General features: G+C 45.1%; 1 protein-coding gene across 1 annotated transcript; it reads left to right on the top strand.

The window, feature by feature from the left end:
* The first annotated feature begins 3188 nt into the window (after nucleotides 1–3188).
* Nucleotides 3189–11700, top strand: LOC111149244 (cholecystokinin receptor type A). The gene is made up of 5 exons (XM_022506201.1): nucleotides 3189–3341; nucleotides 4073–4324; nucleotides 7312–7573; nucleotides 9686–9813; nucleotides 11168–11700. The coding sequence occupies exons 1-5, from the start codon at nucleotides 3230–3232 to the stop codon at nucleotides 11698–11700; spliced, it is 1287 nt and encodes a 428-aa protein (XP_022361909.1). The 5' UTR covers nucleotides 3189–3229.
* Nucleotides 11701–12979: the final 1279 nt, after the last annotated feature.

Genomic DNA, 12979 nt, shown 5'->3' on the forward strand with positions numbered 1-12979 from the left:
ACGGCAGACCAAGGATTTCATGAGGGCAGGATTTCCACCAGCTTTGCTCATAGCTTATCTCTCCCCGGACCTAGCACACTGCCAGGCACCTAAAAACTCATGATAATTGTGTGCTGAGGAAAGAAATAAGGACTAATACTCTGAAAAATGCATCCTTTCCTCCCTCGAAAGCTCTAACAGCTCTTGTTGGAATTCCCTTTTCTGGTTTAATTCTTATGTAACATGGGCTCAGAAACTCATGAGTGAAAAATCCAGAGCTGGCCAGGAAAAGAACCTATATAACAGGGTTAAAAAAAGGTAGAATAAGCAATGAAAGATTGGTTCTGTCAATTTTTCACTCTTGATTCATTCACATTTCCCGAACACGTCCTTTACACCAATCACCGTGCTCAAGTACTAGAGACACAGACTTTTTCGCCTGGCCGTGATAACAGGGATAAATAGAGTATCCCTTAGCATTTACTTATCCACTAATAATAAGTGTCCAGCACTATGTTCCAGGCATTGTTCTGAGTGCTTTCCATGTACTGCTTTGTTTATGGGTAGCACTGTGTTATCCCCATTTTAGAGATGAGTGAGCTGAGGCTCAGAAAGGGTAAGGAGTTTGTCCGTGTTCCACAGCTGGCCAAAGGTGAGGGCCAGGCTTGGGTTCCTGCAGCTTGATGCTTGTATTCATGCTCTTAATGGGGTCCAGAGAGCTTCCCGAGAGAGGTGACCCTGAGATCACTGGCCTTGGAATCACCAGGGATGCAGGATTAAAAAAAGGCAGATTCCCAGGTCTGGGGCTGAAGGGGTCAGAATCCCTGGGAGAGGAGCCTGAAAAACTCAGATTTTTTTTTTTTTTTTTTTATAAAGCATGAACCCAGGTGTTTCAGATGTGCACTGAAGTTCGTAAAACACAGCACCCAAATGTGCCACACTCACTCCTGGGGAGTTCAGGGTATGGCTAGCACCCACCCTCGTTTACCCTCCCCGCCCCTCCCTGTCACTTCCTGACAACCCTGGGACAGAAATGGAATAGAGAGGAAAGGAGGGATGGAGGGAGGGAACTTCAGGGCAGCTCTGGGGGTGACGAGACTCAGCAGGAGGCTCCCTCTACCACTAGGGATGTCTGCCCAGTTAGAGCCGCTGAGCAGCTGGGAAGAGCAGGAGGGTGACATTTAGCTGTTCCCAGGGCTCAAAACCTGAACCTTCATCCCTTCCAGGACCAGGACTAGGCAGCACTGGGTCCCCTCCTAGTGGGCAGGGTCCACATCGGTCTGCAGGCTGGAAAGATTCAGCTGACAGGACACGTGGCAGAAAGGAGGAGCAGAGAGGAGGGTCCTGGCAACAAATGGGCTACATGCTCCTAGGATAACAAGGAAGGTTCCAAACTGCAGGAAGTGGAGGAAGGATGGGTATGCCAGGTCCCCCAGGGGGTATCCAGCACTGGTTCTCACCAGCAAATCACCAAGCCACTCTGAGTCTCAGTTTCTTCCTGCATAGGAGGAAAATAATAAGTATAATTTGTTGTTGTTGTTTTTTAAGATTTTAAGATTTTATTTATTAGGACTCCTAGGTGGCTCAATCAGTTGGGTATCTGCCTTCAGCTCAGGTCATGATCCCAGGGTCCTGGGATCAAGTCCTGCCTTGGGAGCCTTGCCAGTGAGAAGCCTGCTTCTCTCTCTGCCCACTGCTCCCCCTCCTTATGGATGCTCTCTCTCTCTCTCTCTCTGACAGATAAATAAGTAAATAAGTAAAAAAAATTGTCAGAGAGAGAGAGAGAGAGAGCATACAGAGGGAGAGGGAGAGTTATTTGTCACTCTAGGTGCTACTCTATCTTCCCAGCCCACATCCTCAGCCTCCACCGCAAAAATGCCAGTTAGTTCATCTGCATTCAGCAAAGATGCAGTGCGTAGCTCTGTCAACTGAGAGAGCTGTCAGTACACAAGGTTCCCAGCAAATGGACCCAATGTTAGCCCTGTCATGTGGTGACACTGAGGGACTTTGGAGGGCAACAGAACTACGCAGAAAACCCAGACCCCCAGGCCAGTCTTCTTCTCTCATCTTACCTCTCACTGTTTGCCCCTCACTCACTCCTACTGTTACCTGTTCCCCAAAGAGGTCAAGCTCATTCTCACCTCAGGGCCTTTGCACTTGCTATGTCTGCTGCCAAAAACACCATTCTTCCTGCCTGAAAGAAGCTTTCCCAAGATCTCCCCTAGGTTTCCTCTTCCTTATCTTCCAAGTCTCAGATCATGGTCCTCTCCCTCAGAAAACCTTTCTTGACCACCTCACCTAAATTAGTGCCTCCAATCCATTCCTCTCCATTGCATCATCTGGCTTGCTTTTCTTCATGGTGCTCAACACTATCTGAAAGGATCTTGCTTATTATTCACTTCTGTGTTTAGAGAACGCCTGGCAAATGGTTGACTCTAAATGAACATGTGCTGAATGAATGGACAAATGAATAAATGAATGAATGGAAGATCTGAACAATTTTTCTTATAATAAGTATCTGGAACCCTATATCCGAAAGCACCCCCTCTCCTTTCAGTTAACAAGGGCAGAGACCACGAGAAATAACACTGTGGTTGGTAACAACTTAACAACCAGCGGGTGGTTATATCTACACACATTGCTGGGCACGGTTCCAAAGCTAAAAAGGCACTAATTGCTTTTATATAAGGAGGTAGAAACGCAGTCCCTCCATGCCCTTCAGTCCTGATGGTGTGCATTATCGTATCTGTTACCGTGTTGATTGTTCCTGTGTCACACAGCCAGTTTGGGCTTTATTCTGCACATGTCTGGGTTGGTGACAGGTTCCTATACAGAGGAGAGAGGTACCGGGGACGAGTGTGTGTTTGTGTCTGTGCGTATGTATCCGTGTGTGTTCAAGTGTGTATAAGAGCAGTGACACTCTGGGAAGGGTTAACTCGCAGTCAAGCTCTCTGTGCTCAGGGCCCTAAGACTGGCCCAGGAATGGGAGGGGTGGGCTCCGAAGGTGGAGCAGGCTGGCTTGCCTGAGCTGCCTTTTCCAAGACAGGAGAGCAAGCGCTTGCCTGGCTGGACTGAGCGTGGTGAACTCGCGTCGCCTTTAGGAATGGCTGCAAAAGCCCACACCTGGAACTCCCTCCCTTCCTGCCCCCCCACGGCAGGTTGCATTCGGGAGGCTCTCCAGTCATTAGAGGAATGAGCCGAGGGTGAGCAATTCACCAGCTCGCCAGCACTTCGAGAACAGCAGGCAAGGATGGATGTGGTCGACAGCCTTCTTGTGAATGGAAGCAACATCACTCCTCCCTGTGAGCTGGGAATCGAAAATGAGACGCTTTTCTGCTTGGATCAGCCCCATCCTTCTAAAGGTAGGCGCCAGACACTGTTATTTTAATTCAGGAAATGATTAAGGTGTGGGAGAAATCAACAAAGACGGGGCTGATAGAGAAAATTATAACAAAGTCCTCTTGAGACCAGGCTGGATAAAGTCATACGTTCACAAGTTTGGATAACAGATCAAAAAGCAGAACTGAGTCAAATATCCTGATTGTTCCCCGCAGGAGAGTTGAGATGGAGGTAGAGGGCATGGGGAAGTGGGGGGGCAAAAGCCAAGGGAGGAGGAGCTGAAGTGTCATAAGAAGGGGGTACAAGTGTCGAAGCTGGAACTTACCGGCATCACAGAAAAGGTGCTGTCACAATCTGTCACCTTTTCTTGGGGGATATCCAGCGTGAAAAAGTGATTAAAATGAAATCAAGCTTAGCAGCTGGGAAAAGAAAGCAACTGGTAGTCACTGGAGAAGCTTTGTTCTTAAGAAAAAGTGGTTCCCTGAGCGATTCTTTAACAAACCAACCTATCAGAAGCAACGGGATCACTCCGTACGCTCCTCAGTTTGCTTCTACAAAATATTGGTGATAGAGGAATAGTCGGGTTCAGTGATGTAGACCCTTGCAAAACAAACAAACAAACAAACAAAAAAAACAAAACAAACAACAACAAAACTAACCTGCAGGAAATCACCGTTCATTTTGTGCGCTGAGATTTTCACATTCTGCTCCCATAACCTCCGTCCCTCTGTCTCGTTCCTGTTACTCTTTGCAGAGTGGCAGCCAGCCGTGCAGATTCTTCTGTACTCCTTGATATTCCTGCTCAGTGTCCTGGGGAATACGCTGGTCATTACGGTGCTGATTCGGAACAAGAGGATGAGAACGGTCACCAACATCTTTCTGCTCTCACTGGCGGTCAGTGACCTCATGCTCTGCCTCTTCTGCATGCCATTCAACCTCATCCCCAACCTGCTCAAGGATTTCATCTTTGGGAGTGCCGTCTGCAAGACCACCACCTACTTCATGGGTGAGTTGCTCCTGGGGGCTGTTTGGAGCTCGCCCCAGACCCTACTCGGCCCCAGACCTTCCCAACCCTCTGACAGCCTCAGCAGAGGCGTCCTGCTGAGTGCAAAGCAAAACAAAACAAAACAAACATCTGGCTGTGTGGGGCTGTGTGCAAGGATGCAGGTGCTGGCTTTAAGGTGGGTCGGTCCTCATGCGTCCCCAGAAGTCAGTCCCCCGTCGTCCATTTCAGAGGTCAGTTTCTCAGAATGGAATAAGTTATTAACCAGCCATAGGAGAGGTTGGTTTTGCTGGCTTCTGCTAGAAAGCAAGAAGGATTCAAGCGATCCTGTCCTTCCTGGAAGCCATTGGTCATGGTTTGAGTTCTGCCCGAGCCAAGCCATGGCTTTTGGGGGTGATGGGGTGGTGGAGGAAGGTTTTCTGTTGTTGCTCTTGCTCTCCTAGGGCTCAGGGGCTATGTGAAAACCAGTTTTGTCCCAGCTCTAGAGTCCTGTCTCAGGATTCACTTCCCAGCCTGATCCCCAGGGGCTGGGACCCTCTTGGGCAGAGAGAGAGAGACAGAGAGAGAGAACATGCCCTCTGGCACTAAATGAGGAACTGATTTTGCTCCCAGAGCCTGTGGGTCATTAAGCTCACCCTGACTGGCTAAGACATGCAGCTCTTTGCTTCTGCCAATCAAAATGATGATGATGATAAATAAAAATCACAAGAGCTGATATTTGTGATGCAGCAGATGTTGTACGAAGTGCTTTTACTCTCACGATCCCATCCCCCAACCCACTCTGCAAAAATATATATATATATATAAAACACAGTTATTCTTTCCCGTCTCACCAAGGAGCGAAGAGAGGCACAGAGAGGTTAACCAGGTGCCCGGGGACACACAGGTGCTAAGCCACAGAGCTGAGATTTGAATCTAGATCAGGAGCCACCACAGTGGTGGATGAGGACAGATGCTGCCCCAGTTTGCCAGCAGCTGGTGCTTTCCTGAAGCCAAGCAAAGATGTCTCTCTGCCCTCTTTGGCTGCCAGATTGCCCTGTGCCTTCTCCCTTCTGAATACGAGCTGCAAGGAGGAGTGTTGTTTTTTGTTCTGACCTCAGCCTTGCAACAGGCAGAGCTGAGTTGGGCTGGGGCCATCCTCAATGACCGGAAAGCTTTGAAAGCCTTGATTTCTCCCGATCGAGGCAGCGGGATCCAGCCCTGACAAAACGATGATGGATTACTGATCCGTGTGCCACAGACAAACAACCAAGAGAATGTCCGTCCTCGTCCACGAATGAAAGGGATCATGATTAAACAATGAAGCGGTAACAGTTACCAGCATCTCCTCACACTTTTGGCTGTCATTGCCCACCCATAGTATGATAATATTATTTAAGAATCTTAACTAGGGTCTGTGAAAGGAGTCTTAAAATGAGGGCTGGTGTGATTGCACAACACCCTAAGTGTGCCAAAGGCCACAGAATTGCCTGCTTGAAAATGGTTAATTTTTGGTGATATTTCACCTCAAGAAAAAGAATAATAAAAGCAAGAAAATTCTGAAGCTGTGTCCAATGCTGTAATGGTTTTGTTGGATTTCTAAATCCAGGGATTTTGATTCTTCCCTTGATTTTGTGTTCTTTTCAATACTACTCCTAACAGTTAACATTCATTAAACTCCTTATAGCAGGCAAAAAAAGAAAAAGAAAAGAAAGAAGGAAGGGAGTTAAGTGAGGGAGGGAGGGAGGGAGAAGGGTAGAAGGGAAGAAGGGAAAGAGGAAAAAACGAAAGAGTGCTTGCCTGATGGGGGTTTATAATAACAGTGAGCCCATTATACAGATTTGACTCCAGAGATGCTGGGGGTACACTCTGTAATCTCAGTGTCATCAGTTCCTTGGGGCAGAGTCCAGGAAAACACAGCCATCCTGTCTCAGAACATGAGTTTTCATTTAATGTTTTTTGGGTTGTAGATTCCTTCAAGTCTCTAAGGGATACTATAGGTATCTCCCCCCCAGAAGAACATTTTTATGCACAGTTTCAGAGAATTTATTTATATCCATTAAAGGCCCCAGACTAAGAGCTTCTTCTCCCCAACTTAGATTAATCCTAAGGTCTAAGAAATCATGCTAAAGATAATCAGATTAACCGACAGAATCCATGGATGAATAGTTAGAGGGAATTCTAAGGCGGTAAGACATGATAATAAGTATACACAAACAAAATACAGAAATGAAAGAAAATTAAGCTTTTTGACTATGCCTAAGCACATCACTATAAATGAGGTGTTGTGATGTCTTTCTTACTGATGATGCATGCTCCTTATAGAAATATAGAAAAACAAACAGAATAAGAAGGAAAGCTCTAGTCCCCGCCGCCCCCCCCCAAGAGCAACAAAGGTTGCTCTTCTCAGTTCTTCTTAGTTACGGCGTGGAGCCCTCTCCCTTTATCCTTCCTTTACTGTGTGTTTTCTTCAGTAGACTGCTTTTTCAAATTTATAATGGTTCATTCTCAAAACCGTCTGTACTAGGAACTCTCAGAGTTTTAATGCCTCCAGCTCAGACCCCTGTGACCTTTCAGGGTCACAGTCCTTAAGAATCTGGGCTACTAGGTCAATTTAACTTCAGGTTATGCTCAAAATAAGAGCTTCTCTCCAGGCGACTCAGAAACCTCTTGTGTAGGAGAGGAACGTATCTCCTCCCGTTGGTTATTAATTAATGAGCAACTTCAACCTGGGAAGCAGTTTGGTTGTAATCAAAGTTCAATAAACTTATCTAAAAACTGGCAATCAGATGTATTCGTAAGTACATTTCTTCAGCTGCCTTAAATCCTTTTGAAATGAAGCTGGGAATAAATCACTTAAAAAAAATAAATACAGGTACATGATATTTCTTTACCCTCTGAGTGTTGTCCCTTGATAGCGAGCCTGTGCCGAGCAGACATGCTTAAGTTAACATGCAAATAAACTTGGGATTTCAGAGCCGTCATAACTGACTTCTCTGTTCCTTTCCCAGGCACCTCTGTGAGTGTATCCACCTTTAATCTGGTTGCCATATCTCTGGAAAGATACGGTGCGATTTGCAAACCCTTACAGTCCCGGGTCTGGCAGACCAAATCCCATGCTTTGAAGGTGATCGCCACGACCTGGTGCCTCTCCTTTACCATTATGGCTCCGTACCCAATTTATAGCAACCTGGTGCCTTTTACCAAAAATAACAACCAGACGGCGAATATGTGCCGCTTCCTACTGCCAAATGATGTCATGCAGCAGTCCTGGTAAGGCGGTGTGATGTTTATTTGTGTAATGCAATTTGTTATCGTTTGCAGTTTTTGTAAAAATGGGAATATATTGTCCAGAGTGACTGGAGGAGGTCTGTGTCCAGGAGACACGGATTATGAGAAGGATTATGCTAACTTCTTTTTGGGGTAACAGTGATAGCAAACACTTAAGTGCTCTGTTTCAAATGCCAGGTACATATGAATCCAATTAATTCCCTCAAAACCTGATAGAGTAGGTACTGTTCTTGTCCCCATTTTGCAGATGATGAAACACGGAGATGAAACATGGAGACATGGAGAGGTAAGATGAGTTGCTCAAAGTCACAAAACTAGAAGATACAGAGCCTCTCTGCTGACCCGCTATGCGGAATCCCTCTGGATGATTTAGCGGGGAGGCGGGACTGAAGGGCTAGGAGCTGAAGGGCTATGATTTTTCTAAGAACTGAAGATAAAGCAGAGAATGAGTCCCAAGTCCTGTGCATGTGTGTATTTTTTTTTAAGAGCTACAGCTACGGTGCTGGCATAGAACACTTCACTAGAAATAAACAGGCGAGATTCTAAGTCTTTCTTTGCTTACTAGCCAACTGACGATAGACAAGTTCAAGTGACCTTACTGAGGTTCAGGTTCTTTATCTATGCAAGGATTTAATAATATAGTTTTTTTTTTTTTAATCTACCTCATTGGGTGATTCAAAGGAGAGCATGTGTATGAAAATGTCATTAAATATCTTTAAAAAATACAAACGCGGGCTATTATGTTTACTAATTCCAAGCGTATTTTAGAATCTGGGAACTCGACATTCAAAAATGGCTCAAAACAGAGATAATTTCTTTCTTTGCCTTCCTTTTTTTTTTTTTTTCCATTTCAACCAAGTAACACACACGCAGAGTTACGTTGTAAATGAGAGAAACATTTCCAAGACTTGAAAAGGAATCTTATCAAAACATGTCCAATTGAAATGAGAAATGGCCCAGCCACTGTGAGCCTCTAACTATTTTATGGCCTAATCCTGTAACCTTACACATGCCAGACTGCAAAAATGATTTAGGGGCCAGACTCATAAAGGAGTCTGTGGGGCTTCAGGAATCAAACGTGTTTAGAGAAAGCACAGCTCTGCCCCACCACGCCCTAGAAGGAGCCCGCCACTGTGCCCATGGGGGAGAAACAGCCAGAAAACCCTATTTTGCAAAACCTCAGAGGTCATCCATCATTCCTACCTCTGCTTTGGGTGGTTCTGTTGTTGTAAAGTCAACAAATAGTATATTGTGATGCTTAAGAGCTAGAATCGTATTCCCTGGGTTCAAATCCCATCTTTGCCACTAGATGTGTCTCTGGACGAATGATTTAATCTCTGTAAATCTTAGTTTCCTCACATATAAAATAGGTATTATGATAACAGTACCTATCTCAAGGGTCACTATGGGAGTTAAACCTAATGTTACATACATATATATAAATTATTATTATATATATAATGCTTAGCCTAGTGGGTAGCACAGCAAGTCCTCGATGAATATAAGCTCTTATAAGTATTTATGTTTTTGGTAAGCCTTACTGAGATTATTCACATACATTTTGTTGTTAATTTCTCATTGGTTTTACATGAAGGTTTGTTCCAAGCACAGAATCACACCAGCCTTTTCCAATTTAACTAGTCCTTCGTAAGAAACTTTATCTGAAAAGAGAGAGAGAGAGAAGTAAACAACTTCAAAAGACTGAACCTCCAGGGACGCCTGGGTGGCTCAGTTGGTTAAGCGGCTGCCTTTGGCTCAGGTCATGATCCCAGCGTCCTGGGATCAAGTCCCACATCGGGCTCCTTGCTCATCAGGGAGCCTGCTTCTCCCTCTGCCTCTGCCTGCCATTCTGTCTGCCTGTGCTTGCTCTCTCTCCCTCTCTCTCTCTCTGACAAAAAAAAAAAAAAAAAATTTTAAAAAAAAAAAAAAAAAAAGACTGAACCTCCAGACATAGAATTTCCAAGGTCATGAAATATTAGTAATTAATGTGTTTGCTCAGACCAGTTAAAATGAAGATGAACCCTATTTATTCCACCCCATCTGAGTTTGAAATACTAGAGATGATGGTTATTGAATTTCTTTTTATTTTATTAGGCACACGTTCCTGTTACTCATCCTCTTTCTTATTCCTGGAATCGTGATGATGGTGGCATATGGATTGATCTCTTTGGAACTTTACCAAGGGATAAAATTTGATGCTATCCAGAAGAAGTCTGCTAGGGGTAACTATCTCTTTGCTGTATGTTTATGCCAAAATACCACAAAAACTTGTTTCCTATAACCTAAATAGATACGCTCAGAGTGTATGTTGAGGATATTTTAAAGTATCCTCAGGAGACTCTGTGTCATAAGGCACAGTCGCGAGACATAGTATCCCTATTCCCTCATCTGTAAAATGGAGAAATTGTTCCTCTCAAAACAGTGCTGAGTAGGACAAAATGACATAACAGACATATACCCAATTATTAGCTGAGGGCCCTTGTGTCCCTCGCTGTCTGCTGTGTTGCATTCTAATGGACTCCTGTTTCCACAACCAGAAAGAATTGTAACTCTAATCCCCCAAACTCTCTCCTCCCTTTCTTTGTCACAGTGCAGTTACTCAAAGCCCAGCTACTTCCCACTCATTATAATCCACAAACCACTAAAATTTAGCCCTACACCTTTGTTGATATAACTTTTGGCCTTTCTCACTCCATGCTTTCACTCAGCTCTTCTACCAGAATTTACGTGTCTTGCGACCTTCTTTGGTTTTGGTTGATTTTTTATCATTATCCAGGTTTCCCAGTAAAAGCATTCTGGAAGCTTACCAATCAAGCAGGAACCTTTCTCCTGAGAATGTGGGGAAAGAAAAACTGTGAATATTCATTCTTTAGTAATTTTAATCCTTACAATTGATGTGCATAAAATATGCTTTTATTATATACTATGTATATGATAGATTATATATTATTGGGTTTTTTTTTTTTTAAAGATTTTACTTATTTATTTGAGAAAGAGAAAGCAAGGGGAGGGGCAGGGGGAGAGGGAGAGACTCAAGCAGACTCTGATCCCAGTGCAGGGCCAAATGCGGGGGGCTGATCTCAAGATCCAGAGATCAAGACCTGAGCAGAGGGTGCCTGGGTGGCTCAGTGGGTTAAAGCCTCTGCCTTCAGCTCAGGTCATGATCTCGGGGTCCTGGGATCAAGCTCCGCATCAGGCTCTCTGCTCAGCAGGGAGTCTGCTTCCCCCTCTCTCTCTACCTGCCTCTCTGCCTACTTGTGATCTCTGTCTGTCAAATAAATAAATAAAATCTTAAAAAAAAAAAAAAAAGACCTGAGCAGAAACCAAGAGCTGGAGGCTCAAGCACCTGAGCCACCCAGGTGCCTCACATTACTTTATTAGTTTTAAGCAGCTTTCCATTTGAAGGAGAGGAGTAGATCAGTAGATCTAGTAGATCAGTACCTAATGATAGCAGAACAGGCCCAAGGATGCCTTCTCCCTGCTTCAGTTCCAGTTTGGTTTGATCCCCTTGATAGAGGGGGAGTCTATCCCTCATGATCCGTCCCTGACAATAAGCGATGTCACTTGCCGCTCTAGACAGGAAGCCGAGCACCGGCAGCAGCGGCAGGTATGAGGACAGCGATGGGTGTTACCTGCAGAAGGCCAAGCCCCGCAGGAAGCTGGAGCTCCAGCAGCTGTCCACACCCAGCAGCGGCAGGGTCAACCGCATCAGGAGCAGCAGCTCCACGGCCAACCTCATGGCCAAGAAGCGGGTGATCCGTATGCTCATGGTCATCGTGGTCCTCTTCTTCCTGTGCTGGATGCCCATCTTCAGCGCCAACGCCTGGCGGGCCTATGACACGGCTTCGGCCGAGCGCCGCCTCTCGGGGACCCCCATTTCCTTCATCCTCCTGCTGTCCTACACCTCCTCCTGCGTCAACCCCATCATCTACTGCTTCATGAACAAACGGTTCCGCCTCGGCTTCATGGCCACTTTCCCCTGCTGCCCCAACCCCGGTCCCCCAGGAGTGAGGGGAGAGGTGGGAGAGGAGGAGGAAGGCAGGACCATGGGGGCCTCTCTGTCCAGGTATTCCTACAGTCACATGAGCGCCTCTGCGCCGCCCCCCTGAGCTGGACCCGCCTCCCGCGCCGCAGGAAGGAGTGGGCAGGGGTGGGGAGACAAGAAGGAAGATTCCATTACCAGTGGGAACTGTTCGTGGTCTGCTTTTCATCCTTCATCCTGGTTCCAGGGGGACTCTGGCAGAGTAGGGCTGTGACTTCGTTTCTGGACAATTCAAGGAAGGAAATGCTTAGTTAACACCCACCATCAGAAACACCTCAACAGGCCAGTCACAGGAGTCCAACAGGGCCCACACTACAAAGGCAATGCCAAACACATGGTCCAGGTGGAGATGTGGACCCTACTTAAGCTTTAGAAGTTTCTAGAACATCCGAGGTGGGCTCTCACTCCCCCTAGTGACACAGCTCTATGCTCTACTTCATCTGCAGATGAAGAAGTGTGGAGCCTTGCTTTGCCCCTGGAGTGAGTCTATCATGTATATACTGTAACCACCCCTCTCATCATGACCACAAAAAGTCAACATGAACCAAAACCTCTTCTGGCCATTTTTCTGAAGCAAGACAACAGTCTGACTTTTTCTTTTTGAGGTTGGTGAAGGCCATTATGGTGTCATCAAAACAGCATAAGGAATGTTGTTTTGATGAACTGGGAATTTATGTTTCTAAAAAGAAAACAGATGTGTGGCAAATAGCTGAGTGGAATGCTGTCTTCCCATAGTGAACATTAAGAGCCAGTAGGCATACAGAATTTTTTTTTCTACTTTAATGACCTATATCGCTTAACTCCACCTTTATATGGTGATATGGAACGCCATGGCCTCTTTGCCTCAATTTCTCATACTCATCTGACACTGCCTCTTTCCCAGAAAGACTCTAGGTACAAAAGAGAGTTGTAACCTCTGTGTACCTGTCCAAGGGTGGAAACAGAAACATGTGTAGTCAGTCCCAGAAGAAAAACTGGCATACTTGTATTCCATTTGCAAATAGCTTTGAAGGTCAAAGTTGTCTGTCCATTAAATTCAATCTATGTATTTGTCAGTAATTGTATTAATTTTATGTATATGTATAAACCAAACATGTAAGTATATTCTTTACATATAAATATATTCTTCAGTGTGTTTAAAAAAGAAAACACAGTGAATGGATGTTGGAACTCAGTAATTGTTATTTTACATTCCTTCACAACATCTAGATTTCCATGTGAAATTTTCCTTACAAAATTAAGGTTGAAATATCTCTTCTCCAATTTAGAAATTTCAATTAAAATAAGACATGAGCTATAAATTTAGATAGTAGGAAGTGCATTTCTAGAACAGGATTTATCAATGT

Source organism: Enhydra lutris, unplaced genomic scaffold (genome assembly GCF_002288905.1).
Source record: "Enhydra lutris kenyoni isolate GAN:26980312 unplaced genomic scaffold, ASM228890v2 scaffoldscaffold21, whole genome shotgun sequence".
NCBI lineage: Eukaryota > Metazoa > Chordata > Mammalia > Carnivora > Mustelidae > Enhydra > Enhydra lutris.